This window comes from Diabrotica virgifera, chromosome 4, assembly GCF_917563875.1.
Source record: "Diabrotica virgifera virgifera chromosome 4, PGI_DIABVI_V3a".
NCBI classification, from domain to species: domain Eukaryota; kingdom Metazoa; phylum Arthropoda; class Insecta; order Coleoptera; family Chrysomelidae; genus Diabrotica; species Diabrotica virgifera.
Window position 1 is genome coordinate 229,115,345 of NC_065446.1, and position 26,315 is coordinate 229,141,659.

The 26,315-nt window shown below is 33.4% G+C and overlaps 1 protein-coding gene across 1 annotated transcript; it reads right to left on the reverse strand.

Annotated features, from left to right (window-relative positions):
• Positions 1–366: 366 nt before the first annotated feature.
• LOC114327397 (guanine nucleotide-binding protein G(f) subunit alpha) lies at positions 367–26,315 on the reverse strand. The gene is made up of 6 exons (XM_050649906.1): positions 26,065–26,315; positions 24,543–24,717; positions 10,195–10,292; positions 7,539–7,871; positions 4,249–4,420; positions 367–627 (listed from the first exon to the last, which is right to left on the reverse strand). The coding sequence occupies exons 1-6, from the start codon at positions 26,223–26,225 to the stop codon at positions 436–438; spliced, it is 1,131 nt and encodes a 376-aa protein (XP_050505863.1). The 5' UTR covers positions 26,226–26,315; the 3' UTR covers positions 367–435.

Here is a 26,315-nt window from a genome sequence, read left to right on the forward strand (position 1 = left end):
GAATATCGCAGAAAACACAAAAAATCGTATTGAATTACATTGATTTTACAAAGAAAATTTCGCATTTAGCGATATATTTTTACACAGAGTGGTGCATGTTAATTGTTTGAGAGTCGGCACACGAATGCTATACAAAAATAGCGGGAGAGGACCACACACCCTACGTTTACATAAAATCGGCTCACAGAGAACCCAACGCATTTACGATTATGTAGAAAAAACCTGCCTTATACCTAGCCAAATTATTCTGCTGGTCGGAAAGAAAAGGCGAGCGTCAGTTGCACCATAATTTTCTACAAGTTGCAATCGCAACACTCATTTAAGAATCCATTTTGTTTAATAATAAATAACTCAAAAAAATAAACATTTTCTTTATGTATGTATATTGTGTGATAATTATTTCTTAAAAGAAAAATAGAAATTATTTTATATAAATCAGATAAGCCCAACTTCTTGTACCGTTGTTCTAAGAATACTTTCATGGACGGAATCAAATACTCTCTTAATATTATTTGTATCTGTTGCAATTGTATAATGGATGTAGGTATCTCTTGGTGCTATTCTTTCAGTAATATTTTTGCCGCGTTTGACCGATTTTTCTACATTCACAGGCGTTTGAGCAATGCCCTACAAAAAAATAATACAGAAATATAATACATGATAATACTATAGTGAAATTGCTATAAAATTTCCAACCCGTGAATATCTCATGCTAACTGTAGACCAAGAGGCAGCGCTGAAAAATCTCTTTGAATTTACTAAAGCTAGATTTTTCACAGTTGATTACTGTGAGTGTGCAGAGAAACATACTGCGGTCGGTCAAGCAAAACGTAGAACAGGGGTTACTGAGAGGATATCAAAGTTGCTTTCCTACGAAGGTAATTAAATCCATTTACTAAGGCTGAAAATCAGTACACACATTCTAAATTAAATATAAATAAAAGTTATTATAGTCGGTCAGCTGTATGACGGGACAGAGCCAGTCGGTCGGCCCCAATAGTCGATTGAGGAAATGAAGCATTTTGGCTCGCAATTTTTTCGTCCAGCATGGATTTACTTGAAATTTTCACAGAAGGTAGGGAATAGTCCAAGGATCTTTTTCTATATCATGCCGCTATCATACGCTAAAACCTTAGGGGTGGTTGCCATCCCATCTCGGGGGTGGGAATTTTTTATTACATTTTAACCATGTAATTCGATAGAAATAGTGATTCTAAGAAAAAAATGTTTTTTAAATTTTCTTCGTAAAGCAATATTTTTCGCGTTATTCGCGCTTGAAAATAACATTTTTTCGACGAAAAAATCGACTTTTTAGAGGGTTTTTTGAGACTACCTCGAAAAATATTCTATATATTTTTGGCGATAAAAAGTTTCTTTCAAAAATGATTTTGTATGATTTTTAGAGAGCTATAAGACTGTGTAAATTAAATTCCATAAGATCCCTTAGTTTTTAATTGGGGAGGGTTTGAAGGGCTCGAATAAGGGGGTGTTTGCTGGCAAATAGAGGTTTTAAACAGCTATATCTGCTAACTATTCACTGTAATGAAGATCTATGCACAGAGTAATTTTAGTCATTAAAAAAGCCACAATTTAGTAGTTTATAATTTTTTTCGTATCTTCAGTATTTTCGGAGATATTTTGAAGTAAAAGGTGAAAAATACCAAATTGCAAAAAATCAATTTTTCTTTAAACTCCAATTTTTCCAAAATTAGACATTTTAAATAGGTCAAACTCCTTGAGTGTATTGATAATATAAATATAAAAGGAGCTACAGAAAGGTGAAGACCAATTTTGAATTAGGAAGGTAGTTAGGGGGTTGTTTTCACTGATTTTTTCGTAGAGAAAAGCAGGTACCGACATTTTTTTGATTATAAGTCGCTTAATTTTCATGCTAGAAACTTTTTATTATTTTTTTTGAAAGGTCTAATTGTATACTTGAAAAAAGATTATTTAAGTTTTCCTCGAAAAATGCAAATTTTTCCCATTATTTGGCATTGAATATTTCAAATTATTTACGAAAAAAGCTAACCTTTAGCATGTCGTATCTCGGTTTGTATTGGTCTTAAACATGTTATTAGAAAAGAATTTGGTATGTGTTACTAAAAGATACAATTTTGATATCTACAGTTTTTTTGATTAAATGCATATTTTTCGAAGTATTCTCAAAAAACCCTCTAAAAAGTCGATTTTTTCGTCGAAAAACTGTTATTTTCAAGGGCGAATAACTCGAAAAATATTAGTTTTACGAAGAAAATGCAAAAAACATTTTTTTCTTAGAATCACTTTTTCCATCGAATTACATGGTTAAAATGTAATAAAAAATTACCACCCCCGAGATGGGGTGGCAACCTCCCCTAAGGTTTTAGCGTATGATAGCGGCATGATATAGAAAAAGGTACTTGGACTATTCCCTACCTTCTGTGAGAATTTCAAGTAAATCCATGCTGGACGAAAAAATTGCGAGCCAAAATGCTTCATTTCCTCAATCGACTATTGGGGCCGACCGACCGGCTCTGTCCCGTAATACAGCTGACCGACTACAATAACTTTTATTTATATTTAATTTAGAATGTGTGTACTGATTTTCAGCCTTAGTAAATGGATTTCATTACCTTCGTAAGGAAGCAACTTTGATACCCTCTCAGTAACCCCTGTTCTACGCTTCGCTTGACCGACTGCAGTATGTTTCTCTACACACTCACAGTAATCAACTGTGAAAAATCTAGCTTTAGTAAATTCAAAGAGATTTTTCAGCGCTGCCTCTCCGTCTACTGTATAAGGTAGGTGGCGACCACCTAGCAAGTCATATCCACGCGGTCATCAAAGACATATAGCAAGAAGAGAAAATAGCAAACGACTGGAAGAAAAGTATAGTATGCCCGATAAATAAAAAAGGAGACAAACTCCAGTGTAAAAACTACCGTGGAATTTCTCTACTATGAACCTACAGCATAATGTGTGTGTTCACAAAGAAGGGATGGCATTAGATAAACTTTTTGCCACAGATATTTACAGCATTTAAAGTCCTCTCGTATATTATAAACCAGTGGAGCACTAGCATAAAATATTATTGGAGAGTATCAGACGGGGAAAATCGACAATGGATCAAATACTTACAGTCAGCAGGTCTTGAGCAAATCATGGGAACACGACATTGATGTTCACAACGTGTTTGTAGACTTCAAACAAGTATACGACTCAGTCAAAAGGATCATACCTACTACAGTATAAAATATATTGGCTGAATTGGCAATTCCGCACAAGCTAATTAGACTCATTAAAGCCACAGAATGGTTGAAACTCGGATGAGTACGAATACAAAACCACCAGACAAACTTTTTCAAAATTTCGCAGTGACTAAAACAGGGAGATGGGCTGGCCCCAACATTGTTTAACCTTGCACTGGAGTATGCCGTTAGGCAAATGCAAACTGGAACAGGAAATTTACTGACCAACAGAACGGTTCAACTGGCCGCTTATGCCGATGATATTAATATTATGAGTAGAACATCAACAGGAGCACAGGAAACATACTCAGAGTTAACACAAACAAAAAGGCTAGGTCTGGAAATTAACACAGAAAAAAACAAAAATAATGATACAAACGAGAACAAATATAGTCTCATAAAACATTATACAAGATGACATTGAAACGGTTGAACAGTTTAAATACCGACGGATCAGAAGATGGAGAAATACGGAAGAGAATAACGAAGACAAATAGAGCTTATTTTGTCCTCTTTCATATATTTCGGTGAAAAAGTGTCCACCGAAATACAAAGATGAGAATCTATAAAACCTAATTCGATCAATAGCATGCTATGGCAGTGAAGCATGGGTCCTGAAGGAAACATCCAAAAACAAGCTCTAAACATTTGAAAGGAAAGTACTGAGGAGAACACTGGGACCTGTGAGGGAAAACGGTATCTTCAGAATTCGATACAACAACGAGCTTTATCAACTTTATAAGGAAACATCTTACATTATAAGGAAACTACAAAAAGAGTACTGAACGCTAGAATGCAGGGAAAGAGACCGGTTGGAAAGCCAAGCAAGTGCTGTAGACACAGTAAGCAGCGACGCACAAACACTTTTAGGAGTCCATGTATGGAGAAGAGCAGCCACAGACAAACAAGGGTGCCGGCAAAAAAAAATAAGGGAGACCAAGGCTCAATTTGGGCTGTAGTGCCGTAGAAAAAAAAGTATTTAACTTATAACTAGTATAAATATTGGCAAAGCTATACTCACTAATAATTTTTGTTTCATAAATAATTTTGCTTTTTCATATTCACTGGTATCGCTTACGTTAAAATGTGAATATTCTGGAAAGTACTTTGCCAATTTTCTTCCTTGCTCAATTTTTCTCTGTAAGAGATCTTGTTTATTTAAAAATACTATCATGGCAACTTTTTCCACATACCTAAAATTGTAATATAATTAGTAAATAAAAGGACAATAACGAAAGTATGTGTACCTATATATTATTGTACAGGGTTATTCACTATATTTTGACCCCCTATAAACTGCTTTATTTACAGATATTTAGAAAAAAATGTAAAATACAAACGTTATTCGATTTTTAAATTATGATTTTTGACATATATATTGTGCTAGTGACGTCATCCATCTAGGAGTGATGACGTAATCGACTATTTTTTTTAAATGAGAATAGGGGTCGTGTGCTAGCTCATTTGAAATGTTATTCAATTCTCTATTCAGTAGTACATTATTATTGATAATTATACGTGAATATAAAATACCAATGGTGAATATAAAATTCTTAATTGTACGTCAAAAAATACGCAATAACTACCTCTTAAAACCTACCAAATTTCATTTGCATATCTCAACCGGTTTTAGAGCAATAAATAAATCGTCAGTTTGTAAGAAAAAAATCAACATCCCTTATCTCGGAAACGAAGCATTTGCGGACACATGTTTATAAAGTAAACGGTCATTATTTTTTCATGCAGAATTACCCCTTAAAGTTTGTCGCACTTATTTAGAAACACCCTGTATTGATGAAGAACGTTACTAGTTGTTAAAGTACTCAACTTTTTTATTATCCAACATAAGCGAATGAATCAATAAGCAAAATGTTTAGATGGCCTAAGGTTACAGGCGTATTTTATATACGCTAGAATATTCCACAGGATGTTCCAAACTTTGAGGAAAAAACACACTATCATTGTTACACCCGGTATACAATGACACCCCGGTATACAATGACACTTATCTGTTTAGCAACAATATTATTACATCGATATTCTTGAAGAATAAAGCTATAACATATTAAAAAAATCACTAAAATCGAACAACAGGTTTAGAAAATATGAGACATTAAAAATGTCCCATTTTTAAGGTGATGCGATACTTTTTTGGCGGAGTGTATATAATATCGGTTCACAAAGTTTTTCGACGTCTTCCGATTTCAAATCTCCATCACGTTCTGTCATTCCATAGATCGGCCTCGAGTTCTCTGTCCCTGATTTCTCTATCAACTCCTTCTCTCCAACATCTTCTAGGCCTTCCTGGTCTGCGTCTTCCTCTTGGTTGCCATTCGAGGATCTGTCTTGGTATTCTATTCTCCGGCATTCTCCTTACGTGTCCGTACCAGCTGAGTTGTTTCGTGTTGATGTCGTCAACAATAGTATGTGTAACCCCCATGATTTCTGGGACTCTCTCGTTTGATAAAGAGGATAGTTCTTCTTCTTCAAATGCAAATCCACTAATGGATGTTAGCGATCACATTTTCCATTAACTCTCTGTTTCATGCAATGCCTATCAGAGGTTGTATGTCGTTCGGAGCCAGGACATTTTCTTGCGTCCTATTCCTCTCTTGCCTTCAATTTTACCCTGGATTATAAGTTGAAGGAACTGGTATTTTTCGTTTCGCATGATGTGACCCAAATACGCCGTTTTTCTTTTCTTGATGTTTTCGAAAAGCTGGCGTTCTTGGTTGATTCCTTTAAGGACATCTATATTTGTGACTTTCGCCGTCCATGGTATTTTTAGGATACGGCGATAAAGCCACATTTCGAAGGCGTCTAATCTGTTTATATCCCTCGTTTTGAGTGTCCAGCCCTCTATGCCATATAGCAGCACCGACCACACGTAGCATTTAGTAAACCTTAGTCTCATTGTAAGGTCGAACTCTGAGCAGGTCAGTACCTTCCTGAATTTTACGAAAGCTTGTCGAGCTTGATCAATGCGACATTTTACTTCCCTGTCCGATGCCCAGTCTTCAAAAAGCCACGTTCCCAGGTATTTAAATTTGCTCACTCTTTCAATGGACTTAGTATTCAGTGTTATGGTGGAGTTTTCAAATGCATCCAAGTTTCTGGAGATGATCATGAATTTGGTCTTTTTGGTATTAATCTCTAATCCCATTCGCTTACTGTATTCTCCGATTATAGTGACAAGTTGTTGAAGATCTGCTGTTGTCACAAATTAAGACAGCATCATCAGCATATCGTATGTTGTTGATCAATACTCCATTCACTTTGATTCCCATCTCTGCATCTTCCAAAGACTCTTGAAATATGGCTTCCGAATAAATGTTAAATAAAAGAGGGGAAAGCACACATCCCTGCCGAACATCCCTTCTTATATGTATGGGTTTGGATATAGAATTGTTTATTTTTAATTGTGCTGCCTGATACCAGTACAAGTTTTCAATGCATCTTATGTCTTTTTGGTCTATATCAAGCTTCTTGAGGATCTGCATTAACTTGTGATGTTGGACACGATCAAACGCTTTCTCGTAATCTAAAAAGCACAGGAATACGTCCTTCCTCTGATCGTAACAATTTTAGACCAACACCTGTGTTGCTACTATTGCTTCTCTTGTTCCTAAACCTTGCCTAAACCCAAACTGAGAATCACTGATGTCCCATTCACATTTTTTGTATAATCTTTGATGTAGTATTTTCAAGAATATTTTTAAAGTGTGACTCATCAGGCTAATGAGTCTGTGATCCTCACATCTTTTTGCATTTACTTTTTTGGGTAGGGGAATAAATGTAGAGAGCAACCACTGTTGAGGATAGCAACCAGTTTCATAAATAAAATTAAATATTTTATGTAGTGCTGAAATTCCCCTTTCATCCAGTAGTTTGAGTATTTCTGAAGGGATTTCATCTGGTCCAGGTGCCTTATTGTTTAAAAAGAGGATAGTTATTGCGCTTAAATTGTCTTCATCTATAAGTTTAATCAGCTCGATGTGAACTTCATCCGGCCTAGGGAATTTTCCAGATTTGGAGTTGTTTATAGCATGTTGGATTTCAGATTTTAATATTATTGGAGCTTCCTCGCTATCAATTTGTGTTGTTTAATCCTGTTAAATCGCTGTTTAATCCAGCGCTTACCCTTAATCCATTTCCATTTATTTAAACGTTGAAAATATATGAATACGATGAGGTACTCTGTGATAGTCTTTCTTCTTTTACTTTACCTTATATGAGTACAACAAACAAAATGAAAAAAGACCAGAAAGTAGATTATTGTAAAGAACCTAGATAAATAATTACTTTACTTACTCACTAGAATAAATGTCTTGAAATAACCTGAAGGATTCCTCAAGTCTATTTACGCTTGTATCCTCTCTTAACATTAGATCAAAATCGCTAGCAGCAATTAGAAACAGGATTCCCTGAATTCCTGCAAATACCTTAATCCACTTCTTTCTCTCTCCTCTTTGACCTCCTACGTCGAACATCCAAAACTCTGCTTTACCTCCTCCGTATTGTTTAGGTACTGGCATGTCAAATTCTATTTTTGAGATGGATACAGTCATTATTCTACAGAATAGTATATCTTGATTTGTTGGTATGTAGTCCGGTTTGCAAACGACGTCTACTTGATTTAAGAAACTAAAATGATAATATTTAAATAATTTTTTAATAATACAATGGTTACTACCCCCTTAGAAATCCCCTAACAGCAGATAAATAGAAAAATACACAAAATAAAGAATATACCAAACAAAAACAACCATTGACGAATGTTGGTATGACATACAAAACTCGATTTTAGCAGAAGTAAAACAGTCTTTAAAAACACCTAAAATATTGGCAAAAAATGAGTGGATGATAGAGGAAATCCTAGACCTGATGGAAGTTCGACGGAAACATAAAAATAGATATATTAGATAATAAATACCGCGAAATAAAAAAACTCGTAAAAAGAAACATTAAGCAAGCCAAAGAATTTTGGTTCGAGATCTCATGTAAAGAAATAGAAGACTCCAAAAAACATGACAGTTTCAACCTCTATAAACAACTTAAATATAATCGGTTCGCTAAACTCAAACACAACTGGCTAGTGATGTTAGTAGGTAATTTTTTTGTTTTTGACCAATTTTGCCAAAATTGGCAAAATTACTAACTATTTAGTAATTATTTTTTTTGCCAATTTAACCAAATTGGCAAAATTACTTACTAAAATCACTAGCCAATTGTGTCTGAGTTTAGCGAACCGACTATACCTCTGACATTAGAAAACTGAAAACAATGCTCACATACTTAAGGGGATTAGTACGTTTCGGCTCTAATGCTATTTAAATGGGATTCATTTTTTTTCAAATCCTGAGAAAACTAATAAGTATTTTTGAAAAATTTAAACGCAGAATGAAAGATAACGTTCTTACCAAGGACCGAAAGTCCCTGAAATCTTCTGTAATGTTTATTTTAATGAGTTACAGGGGTGAAAAACTAAGAGAAAATGTAGTGTGATTTTTAATTTCAAATATCTCTTTCAAATGAAACTTTTTATTTATTCTAAAGGACTTTCGGCCCTCGATAATAATTTAGTCTTTCATTCTGCGTTTAAATTTTTTAAAAATATTGATTAGTTTTTTCAAGATTTGAAAAAAATGGACACCATGTCCGAGGTGATATTTTCCAAATCGAACATTCGCTATCTTTGTCATACAACGCACTGAGTCAAATAGAATATGATGACAAGACAGTGACAATTTTAAATATTTGACATGGCATCGGGAATATTTTGAGTTGTTGATTAAATAATATTGATAGTGTATTTGATAAATAATTTATTTAAGACGTGGACTTCATAAAAAGTTAATTGAAAAGGATATATTCTGTGATCCAAATATTTTGTTGTTAAAGATAAAATTGTAAGCGTTCCATAGTAATAATATATTATTAAAAAATCACTGTAACACTTTTCCCCTTTTCTCGATTGAGTATTAGTTTTTGTTGTATAGTATATAAATTATTACAATCACTGAATACATAATTAGTGAAAAAATTATCATATTTACTAACTGAATTAATAATTTGCAATTATACAAGTCACAGTTATCCAAGAACATTCAAAAGCCATCTCTTTACAGTTAATGATGACATTGTCAAGTAGTAATGTTTACATATCCAAACCAGTGAGAATTTTACTACACGTAATTTGCCGTGTAAAGACAGAAAAAGTAGGGATAGCCGTAAAATATTTGCGAATTATGTACCGATGGTCTTAAAACGCAGACGGAAAAATTTGTGATCACCAACAACAGTGTAAAGAATGGGATACATCACTGATCTTTTTGACGATGCTTCCCGAGAAAATGCTACACATACTACCTGTGACAACCAGTTAGACAGTATACTGAAACCAGAAGAAAGAAAAGCAATGGATCAAGCCAAAAATAATAAAGCACCTGGACCATCAAATCCCTGCTGAGCTACGTTTGGACGAGGAACACATTACCTACTTAACCACTTTCTTTAACAAAATTTACAACGAAGACGTAAGAAATAATTGGTTGGAGTCACTGTATGCCAAAGAAAAGCAGACGTTTACAACATAACTATACGAATTATACAAAACAGAGTATTCCTTCTGCGCGACAGTAGAATGGGTAATAGGAACTTTATGTTTGTTTCACCGACTTCGAGAAGACATTCGGCCGAGTACAACACGATACACTTTTCGTTTGCCGGTCGATAAAGAGATAGTAGATTTATCAAAAGAAACCTTTATGGCATATATTTAGCAATGGTGTGGTTCCATAGTAGAATAATAATTTCACGCAACAGCCGAGAGAGGAAGGTTTTAGGAAATTCTGAATACGGACACGACACACATAAAGAAGAAGATTTCGACTGAAGACAAATACTGCAATTTTATACTTTACTAAACCTAACTTGGCTTTCGACTGTATTCATATCGTATACTTACTGTTCTGCACTATCAATGAGTTGATATTCATTGGATCTGTTGAAGGTCTTTTGTACGCCGGCGTCAGCCCAAGCTGTCTTAACATGGTGAATGTATTCCTAAAAAAACATAAATGTAATAAAAATACATTTAATGCCTTACATTATCAAAACTTAATTCACTAAGTGAAAATAAAGTTTTCTACTAATATTTTAAAAAGAATGAATTTTTATTGGAGGTTTGAAGAGAGCTTAATAGACCAGGGCGCATCTGTAAAAATATTAGTACATTTGGACGTTGAGAGGTGACTCATATTTTTTAACAGAAATTGCTTGAAAATAACTCATATATTAATGTTTGAGTTAACCTCCCATTCAAAAAGGTCCGGAACATTGTTTAAATAATCAAAATATCAAAAAATGAAGGAAAAATTCAATTTTTTTCTTCGTTTTTTTATTATAACTTTAAAAGTATTCAGAATAGCGGATAGTTTGCTCTGATTGGGCATTTCAATGACCTTTGATAATGATTGATAAATTTTAAATTTTAGTACATTTCGATATAAATAAATAAATTTGTTTATTGCAAAATAAAAACACATAGAGGAAAGTCACCAAATTTGAGACAGGCGCCTAATTTGAGACACCGTCATATTTATATTTGTGTACGATGGGTTGACATCTAGTGAAAATATTGAAAACTGATCATTCTGTGAAGTTAGTAGTAGATCTGCTTTTAGTTGGCGCTTAGAAGTGACCGTTGTTGCTTTGTCGACGTTAATTTGATTTACACCATACACAAAGTTTTTCAGAATTTATAAAAACTTACAACACATCAAGGTAAGATGATTACATTTACTCCAGTTATGTTTTTTGTAGTTTAATATTAGTTAATACATTTTATGCAAATTAAATGGTAATTGTGTGGCATACATAACCAACAAAAATTCTTTTTATTTTAAACGGAAAAATCCTAATTTGAGACACCTGTAGGTTCCAAATTTAAGAGTATCTCAAATTAGGACCCCGTGTAAAATTTTTATTTTTATGTATTGTTTTGTTTGCAGATGCCGCCAAAAAATAAAAAATGGAATGCAAATGATATGATACGGGCTGTAAATACAGTAAGAAATAGAGAGATGGGCTATTTGAAGGCCTCAAAAGTTTTTGGAGTACCAAAAGGTACCTTAAAACGATACGTGAAATAAGACAAGACTCCAGAAGAACTCGTCGGGATATCAATTGGCCGCCGACCTATTCTTCCTTTGGAATTAGAAAATGAGTTGGTTGAGTATGCCCTAACTATGGAGCAACGTTATTTCGGGCTAAGAGCGCGTGATATAAAACGACTGGCATTTCAACTTGCAATACGAAACTCAATACCACATCCATTTAGCGAAGTCAAAAAATCAGCCGGAAAGAAATGGTTGAGATTCTTTCTGAAAAGGCATCCGACGCTTTCTATGCGTATTCCTCGGGGAATGTCATCTGCTCGAGTAAAATCGTTTACTCATGAAAATGTATCCAAGTTCTTTGACCTATATGAACCAGAATATCTTAAGCCTACTAACCCTGCACAACGTATATTCAATGTAGACGAAACAGGTATTACAATTGTTCAGCACAAACATAGCAAAGTCATTTCTTTGAGAGGGAAGAAGCAGGTTTCATCACTTACTTCAGCAGAAAGGGGCAAGCTGATTACTGTTATTTCATGTATGAATGCTGCAGGAGTTTTCGTACCACCATTATTAATCTTCTCTAGAAAAAATATGAAAACAGAGAGTTGATGCTAGGAGCTCCCACTGGAGCAGTCGCAGAATGCCATGTGTCAGGTTGGGTACAGGCCGATATTTTCACTAGATGGCTACAACACTTCATAAAATTCACTAAACCTTCAGCTGCAGACCCTGTTCTTCTCGTCCTTGATGGCCACTATTCTCATACGAGAAACGTTGCTCTAATAGATTTGGCCAAACAGAATCATGTGACGATTATTTGCCTCCCACCACATTCTACACATAAAATGCAACCGTTGGATGTTGCTTTTATGGCACCGCTGAAAACTTACTACGCACAAGAAATAGAAAACTGGCTTAGAGAAAATCAGTTGAGTGTTGTGTCGCCTTATGCCATTGCCAGTATTTTTTGTAAAGCGTATAACAAAGCTGCGACGATGGAAATATCTTGCAATGGTTTCCGAAAAACTGGACTGGTCCCTATTTGTCGCCATATTTTTAGGGACTTTGAATTTGGAATTCAAGAGCACTTGGAAACACAAAACGAAAGGGATGAACAAATAATAGAACCAAACCATGAACAACCAAATCATCCAATGCGTGAACATAGAACTCCTAGTCCACCACTACCTCATCAACAACTTGTGTCTCCGAAAGACATCTGTCCGATCCCTATATACAAGAGAGACACCACTAAAAAGCCACATGCCAGATCAGGAAAGGCTTCAGTAATTACTCTAACACCCTACAAAGAAGAATTAGAGCAAAGTTTGTCGGAAATTTTCCGACGATAAATATGGAGAACGATGGGCAAAGTGTTAGCAATGTGGCAGGGGGACACATGAAGACTGTGGAGAAATAAAGTCCAGCACATTTATTTGTCTTTTCTGTGAAGGAAAGGCTTTTTTGAATAGTATCTCAAATTGGGGTACCTGTCTCAAATTTGGATACCTGGCTATCCCAAATTAGGCAACCTTTTATTTTTAATATTAAATGTCGCAAAAAAAATAAATTTATTTTTTTTTTGCAAAAATATATGTCTTATTCACTTTATTTATTTTTTGTTTTGTTGTAGAAACACTAAATTTAAGTGTTCAATATAAATGTTTTAAAAACTTTTGAATATTCTGTTTTATATTTGTTTTTCAAAAAAAGTGTCTCAAATTTGGTGCCTTTCCTCTACTCTGTTCTTTGAAATAACATTTTTTTAGCAAAAACTTTCTTTGTTCATATATTTTAACTTATAGAATAAAAGTTTATTATTTTTAAACATATGCAATTGTTTAAACAATATTTCACAAACAATAATCAAATTAGTTAGATTTTTGTGGAAATAAAATATTAAAATTCAACAAAATATAGAGTAAGAAAATAATATATTAGATAAAGATTGGAAGACATTTTGGTGGAAATCAACTTGTGTGAATCGAACTGCGAGTAGCAATAAAAATTAATGTTTATTTAAAAAAACTCCTGGCGCAGTGGTAGTTAATCGATTTTAATTTTGCAAATTGCAAATGAAAAGTACAGTACTTTTAAATTTAAATTAACGCAATAATTCGATGAAAAAAAATTATTTTGACATAACATTTAAAAGTCAAATCAGTAGACAATTATAATGGTTTTGAATCGTCGTCATGAAAACCAATATCGTAGTCGTGGTAACCCATTATATTGAAAGTTTGGTTTTGACAACCTTGTCAAAAAATTAATTTATGTATTTTCACTTCTAATGATATGACTATCTGACTATTTTTTGTGGCTTTTTTCCAAACGTACGGCCCTAGAAAGAATATTGTTCCTAACTCATGCGGAAAGTGTCTTCCCCACACTCGACTGCTTGCCCGAACTCCGCTATCGCGTCGTTCGGGTCAACGGCAGTCTCGTGCGGGAAAGTATCACTTTTCGCACTAGTTAGGAAAATAACTATTTTTGCGAAAGCTGGATTGCAAAATATTTTGAACCGATCTTAAGTAAAATGCAACTACTTGTTTTTTTTTATGTTTTTTTCGCAATTATTGCTATTTTGCAACAAGGGTGACAATTTTTAAAATTTTTAACCAATCCTATATTATATGAAATATAATTAAGCAACTTTTATGTCAGTGCAACTTTTCTCGGAAGTGAATACTTTGAAAGTTATAATCAAAAACGAAGAAAAATCGAATTTTTTCTTAATTTTTTGACATTTTAAACAATGTTCCGGACCTTTCTGAGTGGGAGGATAACTCAATTATTATTATATGAGTTAATTCCAAGCAATTTCTGCAAAAAAATATGAGTCACCTCTCAACGTCCATCTCAAAACAGATGCGCCCTGGACTATAAAGGGAATAGTAATATACAGTCCACACAATGCTGCAACATCTCTTATCAACATATTATCTGGATTTTTCTATGTAATCTCTCATATATCGATTTGATAATTTGTTTCTCTCTTACAGATAACGCCACCCTTTATCTTTTTTTACTGTTTCTCTCATAGACAATATTAAATTTTATCTTTTTTATTAACAGCATGTACTACATGTTAATATAATTTTAATCGACTGTGCACTCATGTAATACTATCATCATACGCGATTTCATTAGGTAATTAATAATTAATTAATAATGTTAATTAGTAATTCACAATTAATAATTGTTTTTATCCGAGATTACACAGTTGCCGTAAGTTTTTTACTTTAGACATAAATAATAACTTATACGCATTAAGTTCCCTTAATTTTCTCAACCAATTAGCGGGTTTATTGGGTTGAATTTGTCTGTATCTTGGACTATCTTGGGGGTGGGGGGATTCCCCTATTAGATCGTTCACTGGTATTATTCAGGGAAGTCTTGGCTGTGAGTTAAGTTGATAAACACACTATACAGGGTGTTTGGTAAAGAATGGGCCATAGGTTAACCTCAGGTTCCTGAGGTTAAAATAGGCCGATTTAAGCTAACTTACCTTAGTACAAAGTTTATAATAACCGAGATACAGGGTGTCAAAGTTAAACTTTTTTTTTATTTATTATTGAATATTTCCTGACAGGTATGAGATAACAACATGAAATTTGGTATGTGGGGGTTCTTTGGGTCGAGAAAACTAAATTCCCTACCAAAAATTATGTATTGCCCAGAGGGCGCCACATACGCCTTTCAGCACTCATTTATTACGTTCAATTTTTTTATCCCTCACTCTGTATAATTTTGACATTAAAATTTTTATTCTCCTATTAGCTTTACTTAAAAAAGGTATACTTCTTTCATCTCCCTAAACTCAACCGTTTTCGAGATAAACGCATTTTAAATCTGCGATACACCATCATTTTTAGCATAATATCATTGTAGTTACACCCGAAAACTAACTTAAATGCGGATGGTATTATGCTAAAAATGATGGTGTATCGCAGATTTAAAATGCGTTTATCTCGAAAACGGTTGAGTTTAGGGAGATGAAAGAAGTATACCTTTTTTAAGTAAAACTAATAGGAGAATAAAAATTTTAATGTCAAAATTATACAGAGGGATAAAAAAAATTAAACGTAATAAATGATTGCTGAAAGGCGTATGTGGCGCCCTCTGGGCAATACATAATTTTTGGTAGGGAATTTAGTTTTCTCGACCCAAAAAACCCCCACATACCAAATTTCATGTTGTTATCTCATACCTGTCAGGAAATATTCAATAATAAATAAAAAAAAAAAGTTTAACTTTGACACCCTGTATCTCGGTTATTATAAACTTTGTACTAAGGTAAGTTAGCTTAAATCGGCCTATTTTAACCTCAGGAACCTGAGGTTAAGCTATGGCCCATTCTTTAGCAAACACCCTGTATATACTTAAGCCGCACGCACTTCTATTGAATTCCAAGTTAATTCAGTCAGTCGCAATATCTTCTTAGCCAAGCCGCACACCAAAGAAACATGAAACGAAAAACATGAAACATGAAGCGAAAAACATGTTTCATGAAAAGAAAACACTGCTAAACAAATCTCAAAGTCCGCCTATCAATGAAACGAGTGTGATTCATCCTCATGACACATTTTAATTTTCGGAGAGTTTCATAAATGGCCGGATATATATTTGTTTAGCAGTGGTTTATTTCCATGAAACGTAATTTACGTTTCATGTTTCTTTGATGTGCGGCTGCCTTATACCCCAGGCTGTGGGTGAAAAAACGTGATATAATTCAGGAATTTTTGAAACCTATCAGGTGTTGTAAAGGACGATGCCAGGAATAACTTATACTAAAATGTAACCAAAAATTTTGTGCGGTTTTTTATTTATGACGATTTTCATTTGTTAAATTTACAATTTTTAAAGATTTTTAATTTTGCAGCCTAGGCTATTCATTTTAGATAAAAACTTTTAAATAGAAAATTGTAGTAAATTAAAAAACCTACAATTTGAGCTATGGCAAGTTTAATTCCGTTAATACGTTATTACAAAACAGCCTGCCAAAGGTCCAAAATGGCCGTTTTTTGCAATTGCCTTATTTATTGTAAAAATAACTTTTATGTATTTTTTAAGGCTTTAAAATGAAGATCTTTCAATACTAAACATAGAAAAAATTTGTAGTGCCCGATTGGTGAACTTGTTGTTTAGATATTATAATTTGTTTATCCCAAGAGGTCAAACGTCCAAGGCTATAACTTTTTGAAAAAAAATATCGTACAGAGTTAATCCAAGATCCACTTCCTCCTTCTCCTTCTAAAGACTTATATTTTCATATTCTGATGTAAATATATGCGTATAACATTTTTCAACCTATTATTTCGGGTTTGAAAATAAGGGGGCAAATTTCGTTATAAACATTTAGAACTGAAGCCGCCCCTGTACATCCTATGAGTTTTTAACTTGTAGATTATTGTTGCTGAAGACAAAATAAAGATTCGAAACTAAATAAAAATTTTCTACGACCAACTAAAGTCGAGATAATTGTTTTAAAAAGGCAAACATATTGTAAAATATATCACTTGAGAAAGGCACTTTGCCGAAACAGCTGTAGTAATAACATAGTTGTAATAAATTTTGTGGAAGTATAGAAAAACAAACGTTTTTCAGTGTTTTATTGTGAGATAATTGTTTTTGTTTTCTTAAATCGTAGTGACTTTATTTATAACAATTAAGAAATTATTTCACAGTCATTGACTAAAGAAAGACTTATATTATCTTAAAATAGAAATTATTTTAACCGAAAATTACATTTAATTATTAAAAATGATTTTTAAAGTGTAATGGAGATTTATTTTTCGTTACAACTATGATTTATTGTGTCGGTTGCCCTTAGCAACGGCTAGCAACTTATAATACATTGTATCACGGTTTTTGCTTTAAATGTTAAAGCACCGCTTGGATTTACATGAAATTGGGCAAACACATAGATAACATGTTAGAGAATAAAAATGATATTGGGCCTGTGTGTGCTTTTGTCCTGGGGGTGAGTTTCACCCCTTATGAAGGGTGAAAAAATATATGTTCAAAATAAGTTCGGAAATGGATAAAACGTCTAATTCTAAGCACTTTATGTTCTATAGCATTTTTTCACCAAGTTAATACCTTTCGAGTTATTTTCGAGTAAATACCTTAATTTTTCAACAACAAAAAAAAAACACGTTTTTAGGCGGTTTTTGACAAATAACTCAAAAAATAAGTGTTTTATTGAAAAAATTGGTTTTAACAATAATATAGAAAATTAAAATTTGAAAAAAATGATGTATGGTGCATGAAATCTCTAGACCCAGTATAAACAAAGTTCTAGCTAATGAAAAATAGGTTCATATCCGTCAAATTTCAAAGTGAATTATTTCAACGTGGAATAATCAAAAAATCATTTTTTAAAGTATTTAAAAAAATATGTAAATCTGTTTTTAAAAAATGTTTATAGCATCAAAAGTAAGTAAGTTACTCTGAAAATAAAATTGATCTCTTTTTTTCTTGGTCAAAAAAATCGAAAGTCAACCCCCAATTAGCATCTTAAATAAAATTAATCATTACTGCTTCACAAGTTACTTTGCTCATGTATTATTTATATGATCTGTAAGTATCATTGGTTCAAAGGGCTTATTTAAAAAAAATTGGTTTTAAAAATCTGTTTTAATTTTTAATTAAAAAAAAAATCTATTGTTCTAAATAACTTAAAATTTATTAATGTGACCAAAAATCACAAACAGTAAAAAAATAGTTTTTGCTGTTACGAATATTTTGGATTTTTTGCTTTTTTCTGGAAGGCAAAAATTTGTTAAGATATGGCTGTTCTAAATTTGCATACACTGTGATTATTGACTAGTTTAAGTCCTTTAACTACTGCCCCTTCAAAAATAAGCACTTTGAACCAATGAAACTTACAGACATAAACGACACATACACGAGTAACACAACATTGAAGTAAAATTGATTAATTTCATTTTTGATGCAAATTAGGGGGTGACTTTCCCGAGTTTTTTGACAAAAAAAAAGAGATCAACTTTATTTTCAGCGTAACTTGCTTACTTTTGATGCTATAAACTTTTTTTAAAACAGATATACATATTTTTTTAAACACTTTAAAAAAGTTGTAATGATTTTTCTCCAAAAAGTTCATGATTTTTCGGTTATTTCACGTTGAAATAATTCACTTTGAAATTTGACGGATATGAACCTCTTTTTCATTAGCTAGAACTTTGTTTTTACTGGGTCTAGACACACCGGTACACCGTTGGTGGGTACACCGTTTTTTTCAATTTTTAATTTGCTATATTTTTGTTAACACTCTTTTTTTTTCAATAAAATACTTACTTTTTGAGTTATTTGTCAAAAACCGCCTAAAAACGTGTCTTTTTTGTTGTTGAAAAATGAAGGTATTTACTCGAAAATAACTGGAAAGGTATTAACTTGGTGAAAAAATGCTATAGAACAAAAGGTGCTTAGAATTAGACGTTTTATCCATTTCTGAACTTATTTTGAACATATATTTTTTCACCCCTTATAAGGGGTGAAACTCACCCCTAGGACAAAAGCACACAAAGGCTCAATATAATTTTTATTCTTTAACATATCGTCGGCTTACTGCCAAAACCAACCAACTCCATTTTTAAAAGTTTTGAGAAATCTACCTTTTAAACTTTAATTTGAAATGAAAAATCGTCTGAATTGAAATAATGATTTAATAATTGAAAAATATGGCAAAAATATTTTCCAGTTAATAAATAATTTTTTTAAATTCAGTTGATTTTCAATTTCAAATTAAAGTTTAAAATGTAGATTTCACAAAACTTTTAAAATGGAGTTGGTTGGTTTTGGCAGTAAGCCGACGATATTATCTATGTGTTTGCCAAATTTCATGTCAATCCAAGCGGTGCTTTAAAAGTTAAAGCGAAAACCGTGATTCAATGTATTATAAGTTGCTAGCCGTTGCTAAGGGCAACCGACACAATAAATCACAGTCGAAACGAAAAATAAATCTCCACTACATTTTAAAAATCATTTTTAATAATTAAATGTAACTTTCGGTCAAAATAATTTTTATTTTAAGATAATATCAGTCTTTCTTTAGTCAATGACTGTGAAATAATTTCTTAATTGTTATAAATAAAGTCACTACGATTTAAGAAAACAAAAACAATTATCTCGGCTTCAGTTGGCCGTAGAATATTTTTATTTGGTTTTGAATCTTTATTTTGGCTTCAGCAACAATAATCTGCAAGTTAGAAACTCATAGCATGTACAGGGGCGGCTTCAGTTCTAAATGTTTATAACGAAATTTGCCCTCTTATTTTCAAACCCGAAATAAGAGGTTGAAAAATGTTATATGCATTTATTTACATCAGAATATGAAAATATAAGTCTTTAGAAGGAGAGTGGATCTTGGATTAACTCTGTACGATTTTTTTTTTCAAAAAGTTATAGCCTTGGACGTTTGACCTCTTGGGATAAACAAATTATAATATCTAAGCAACAAGTTCAGAAATCGGGCACTGCAATTTTTTTTATGTTTAGTATTGAAATATCTTCATTTTAAAGCCTTAAAAAATATATAAAAAATATTTTTAAAATAAATAATGCAATTGCAAAAAACGGCCATTTTGGACCTTTCGCAGGCTGTTTTGAAATAACGTATTAACGAAATTAAACTTGCAATATCTCAAATTATAGGTTTTTTAATTCACTACAATTTTCTATTTAAAATTTTTTCTCTAAAATGAATATCCCAAGCTGCAAAATTAAAAATCTTTAAAAATTGCAAATTTAACAAACGAAAATCGTCATAAATAAAAAACCGCACAAAATTTTTGGTTACATTTTAGTATAAGTTATTCCTGGCATCGTCCTTTACAACACCTGATAGGTTTCAAAAATTCCTGAATTATATCATGAAATCGACCTATTTTTCACCCACAGCTTGGACTATTATTCCTCCTCTTCTGCTTGTTCCTTAACGGATAAATACATCTATGGAAGGTTGTCATTCCATCTTTTGCAGTTTTGCGCGATACTTCTTCTACCAATTGGTGATTTATCTCTTGTTATTTTGACCACACGTGTCTCCCCCATTCTGCTTATGTGGTTATTCCATTCTTTTTTTTTCTATTTAGTGTACATTCGTTTATACACTGTACGTTACATTTTTGATGATTTTATCCATGATTAAATTGAAGAGCATAGGTCTCAATGAGTCTCCCCGCCTTATTCCACTGTCTATGTCTATAGGTTCTGTAAGTTGTCCATCTGTTCTGACTTCTATTTCGTTGTTTTGGTAAATGTTTTCATTAGTCTTTATGATATCTATGGGGACTTCTCTATTATACAGAAGATTGATAACATCTTTGAGCCTTACTCTGTGAAATGCTTTCTTCAAGTCAGTCAGACATGGAAAGGCTGGTCTATTATACTCTAGTAATTTCTCAGTTATTTGCTTTATGACGAATATTGCAACTGTACACGATCTTCTAGTACGAAAACCCTGTTGCTCATCTGCTAAACTTATCATTTGATTCATTAGTTCTTGTAGAGTTTTAGTTGTAAGTTTTAGGGCAGTATTTAACAAGTTGATACCTCTGTAGTTTTGTGGATGCTTTTTATCTACTTTTTTGAATAGTAAAATTAGTTCGCTCGTTCATTCTTCCGGTATTTTATTGTGTTTTATGATTCTGTTAATTACTGTTGTTAATTGTTCTGTCATTGCTGCTCCACAACATTTCAGTAATATCGGTATCGGTTCGCAATTGTATATTTATTTAATTTGAACAAGCAACTAATATATTATCAGTGAATGTCCAGTAGTTACAGACACTACTGTACTATCGCTTCGTCTCCTTGTCTCTTCTAACTGAATAGCTAGTTGGTCGTTGGATTCTTGGTCCGGTATCCTCTTCTTGGTAAAAAAGATACCTGGTGGTTTCTCGGGTGTCTATTATCGTTACTGGTGTAGGTATATATGTATTTGCTAATCAAACTGTCAGAGTTTACAGAGTGTACAGAGCTAAACAAACAGAGAGGATCAGAGCGCTGATTGGTCAAAGACTGAGAGCGTCCGCACAGGTCGGATGGTTCTTTTGAAGATTTTTCTCCCACCCGATAAAAAATATCTAAATTCCGCTCATTTTAGAAATAATTTTATAAATAATGTTGCAATGGTCAAAAAACATTCAAAAATGCTTATGATACATATTCGGTCCGTGCGTGACCATGGTGGGGATACACGAAACTATGCCAGCGGCGAAATATGACAACTCTGACGAATAATGATTGAATAATAATTTTTTTCAATAGATATTTCGCTTACCTTATTATTGAAGTTTGGATTTTTATCATTGGATTTATTTTTTGGATCATGAATGGGTATTTCAAACATAAGGCAATACATACATATACATGGACTCAGCCTACAAGAAACTTGAGATCAGTAATTGATTACCTAATAATGAAACAAAAATCTAAAATAAAAGTGCATGACGTAAGAGTGTTTCGAGGAGCCGAATGTGGAAGTGACCACTACTTAGTAAAAGCCAAAATGATACTACCTCTAAGCGGAAATTGTAAACACCAACAAAATCAAAACATAAACGAAAATCACTCAGTAGAAGTTAAACAACTGCAGTACAATCTAACAAGTTTAGACAACGATAGTACTAGAGAATTGTATAAAAAAAGATTAGAGCAACAACTACCACAGGAATTCAAACATAAAACAACAGAAGAGCTACATAGAATAATAAAAAAAGGAATACATCAAGCCGCCAAAGAAGCCTTAGGTATAAGAGAAAATAAACCCAGAAAGACAAATAATTGGTGGAATGATGAACTACAGGAAATGAAAGAACAAAAGCAAAAATTATATCACAGATGGCTGGGAACAAAAGATCAAGAACATAAAAGAGAATATAGAGAAATGGTAAATAAATTTAAATCAACGGTAATAGAGTCAAAAAATCAAAGCTGGGAAAGAAAATGTCAGGAATTAGATACGTACATCGGCGGCCGCAAATCAAGAGAATCCTGGAGGTTTATAAAAAACATCAGATCCAACAAAACAGAACAAATAGCCATACACTCCATAGAACCTGAAAAATGGGAAAAACACTATAAAACACTGTTAGTAGAAGAAAGACCGGAATACAAAAACATAGAACAACATGAAGTCCTGATTCAAGGGGAGCCATTAGCAATCAACGTAGAAGACACTAAAAAAGCTGTATCACGGCTGAAAAATGGACGTGCTCCTGGTCCAGAGGGGATATATGCAGAGTTAATAAAAAATGGAACCAACAAACTATTCGAGATTCTAACAGAAGTTTTCAATAGGCACTTGCATGGAGAACCAGGGCCACAAAGTTGGAAAGAAGGATGGATTACATCTATCCATAAGAAAGGAAATAAGGAAGATTGCAATAACTATCGGGGTATAACTGTTACGAGTACGCTTAGCAGATTATATGGAAGAATTATAAAAGAACGCATATGCGAAGAATACCGCCCTTTTGAGTCAGAAGAACAAAACGGATTCAGAGCAGGACGATCCACAATAGATAGTATTTTCTGCTTATCCCAAATACTTGAGAAAAGAACACTGAGATCTCGAGAAGTGCATTTACTCTTAGTCGATTTAACAAAAGCATATGACACCGTGCCTGTTGCGAAGTTGTGGAAAGTATTGGAGAAAACCAGTATCAGCGTTACACTAATCGATGCTATTAAAGAGCTTTATAAGAACACAATAGCAAAAGTTAAAATAGGAAAAGAGGTGTCTAATGGTTTTCAGGTAACAAAAGGACTTAAGCAAGGTTGTTGTTTATCTCCCATACTGTTCAACATATATATCGATGAAGCACTCAGGCACTGGAAGAAGAAGTGTAAAGGGATGGGGCTATCTATTGGGGATGAAACGTTATATACGTTGCACTATGCAGATGACCAGGTAGTTATTGCCCAAGACAAAGAAGACCTGGAGTATATGGCTAGAAAACTAATGGAAGAGTACAAAAAATGGGGCCTCGAAGTAAATGTCCAAAAAACACAATATCTTTGCGTAGGAGGAGAAAATAATCCAGATGACCTCGACTTAGAAGATGAAACTATTAAGAAATGTGACCAATGTACATATTTGGGGGTAAAACTGACAAAGACAGGACGAAGTGATGAAGCCATAAAAGACAGAATAACCAAAGGAAAACAAGTTATAGGTGCGTTGAATTCAGTATTATGGCAAAAAAATATAAGACCGGAAACGAAAAAACGAATATATAATACCATATTAAAACCAGTAATCGTCTATGGCTCAGAAGTGTGGCAGTTATCACAAAAACTTAAAGGTAACCTATTGGCAGTTGAAATGGATTTTTGGAGGAGAGCAGCGGGAAAGTCTAGATTAGAACATGTGAAAAATGAGGACATCAGGAGACAAATGAAAGTACAAAGGTCAATTATAGAAGACATCGAAAAACAACAACTAATATGGTACGGACATGTTAGACGTATGGGGGAAGAAAGACTACCCAAAAAGATATTAGAATGGGTACCACCAGAGAAAAGAAAACGAGGACGACCACCAACAACATGGATCCAAGGAATCTCAAAAGCAATGTCAGCAAGAAATCTATCTGAAGAAGACTGGCAGAATAGACAGGCTTGGCGAACGGGAACCCAAAGGCGTATTACGCTGTGAACGGGATTTATATATATGGATTTTTATTAGGTATTTATATTTTTATACTGACTTTCTTTCCTTCCCTGATCTAGTGGTATATTCCTATCGCCATCTATTTTCATGTTGTGTTATACAAACACCACGAAATTAATAGTTCAATAGACCCAGCTAATGTTAAAATGTGATACCTACTAATAATTCACACTGCCTAATTGCTTTCGATGTACACTTAATTAATGTTAACACCGACAACTCAACTATAACGAAAAAGTGAAAAAGAACCCTTAAAATTGATATTTTCTTCAGATAACTTCCAAATATCCGCGCTTTTTAATTTGACGTTTATTTGACATTCGAAATTATTGTTTGTATAATAGATTTTATCAAAAACGGTAAATAAGTATTACATTAACGTCAAATATTTCATATTCATATGTGTATCATTTGTAACGTCAAAAATTTCAGGCGACTACGCTAGGTGTCGCGTCAGTCATGCACGGAGCGAATAAGGAAGCATCTTACCTCTGTAAATTCACTTGGACAACCTGGTCCTAGGTTTAGAATGTATTCAATAGATGCTTTACTTTCTTCACTTTGGGCTTCTACTGGAGGATTAATTCTACTCATATTACTAACAATGTCAAATATGGACTCATGAATATTTTGCTTTATAAAAGGAATCTTTTCTCTTCTTTCACTAAAAAATTTTTTTTTAGATATTTTAAAAACTAAAACGATATTAATTAAGGATGAAATAATCTCAAATGTTTTGGGATATTACTTTTTCAGGTATTGAGATTTTAGGTGTATGAGCACGAACTTCTAGTAGTAGTAAAACCAGTGGAACATTATATCAGTATCTCTATGGAAGGACGTTTTTATTCCTAACTCACCATGCCACCCTTAAGTGGGTTTAAGAGTCAAGAAGGTCAGATAGGCAGATGGGTAGAACGACTCTAAAAATATGATTTCAATATTGAGCATCGGGCCGGAGTTAGCCACAGGAACGCTGATTCTATCTCTAGAATGCCGTGTCCTGCAGAGTCTGCAACAAAACAGAAACCAAGGAAGCAGCAGTGCTAAGAAGAACGGTAGTCAACGAGGAGTAGACGCCTACTAAGTTCAGAGAATAAGAGAAAGGCCCAGTTTTACAGAAAATTCGAACGTAGACAGAAGAAGACCTTAAATCGTCTTAGCAAGAAATATCAAACCTACCCTTAGTAGTTAAAGTGGGACTCCTTTATCTTTATCATGGAAGACGGCTTGTTTAAACGAGTACTGGAAATTGATGATGATTCTTAGAGGAGAACACAGTTAGTAGTACCTAAGAGCAGAAGAGCCGAAGTACTTTCAGTTACACGGCAGTAAATCAGGAGAGCATTTTTGCTGTAAAGACAACCCTTCAGAGAATTCGGGAACGGTTACCGAAACGGGGAAAGGGACCTTACTGGAAAAGAAAGGCCCCTATGACACAATACAATGTTGGAAGTCCTGAAAGAATAGCTTTGGACATTGCAGGGCTATTTCCAGCAAGTGAAAATTGTTGTAGGTACTTGTTAATTATGAAGGATTACTTCACGAAATGGATCTATATAATTCCAGACCAGAACTGAAGGCCGCCACTATTGCAGATGTTTTGATCAAAGAGTACCTAAGTCGATTTTGGGCGTCATTGGAGATCCATAGTGAGCAAGGAAACAACTTCGACAGCGATCTATTCCAGGAAATCTACGATAGACTAGGCATGAGGAAAACATAAACTACAGCCTATCATCTGCAATCTGATGGAATGGTAGAGCTAATGAATAAGACAGCTGGCAAGTATTTGGCAAAAATGGTTTCCTTTTACCAGTGAGACTGAAGACAATTCATAAAGAGACATATAGGACAGCTTTAAATAGTCATACGATAAAGACGTAAGGGATGGAATTAAGTAGGGAGTAAAGAAATGTGTGGACAAAACTGAAAGAGGTAAATATTCAATAATAACGTATCAGATTTTTTATCAGGTATATAGATAATTAAAATAATTATATAAACTTACTCATTTGAATAGCCATTGATATGTAAAATCTTCATCTGCTTGATGATAGTCGTTTTCCCAGATTCACCAGTACCAAGGAGCAACAATTTGACTGTCTGAAGGAATTTCTTTGTATACAATTCATGATCTCTATCTTCTTTGACTTTACTGCCACAACCCATATTTATAAATAAAAAAAATTAATCTCTACATTGATGGCTTTACAAAACACCTTAATATTGATCAAGTATTGATTTATGTAATGAAAATAT

What these genes read in the sequence shown, in the direction of transcription:
- LOC114327397 (XM_050649906.1), bottom strand. Translation starts at nt 26,225, where the DNA reads ATGGGTTGTGGCAGTAAAGTCAAAGAAGATAGAGATCATGAATTGTAT. An exon ending in GTCCAAGTGAATTTACAGAG is followed by an intron (nt 10,293 to 24,542) that starts GTAAGATGCTTC and finishes ATGTTTTTTTAG; the next exon opens with GAATACATTCACCATGTTAA. An exon ending in CAAGACATTTATTCTAGTGA is followed by an intron (nt 4,421 to 7,538) that starts GTAAGTAAAGTA and finishes TTACAATTTTAG; the next exon opens with GTATGTGGAAAAAGTTGCCA.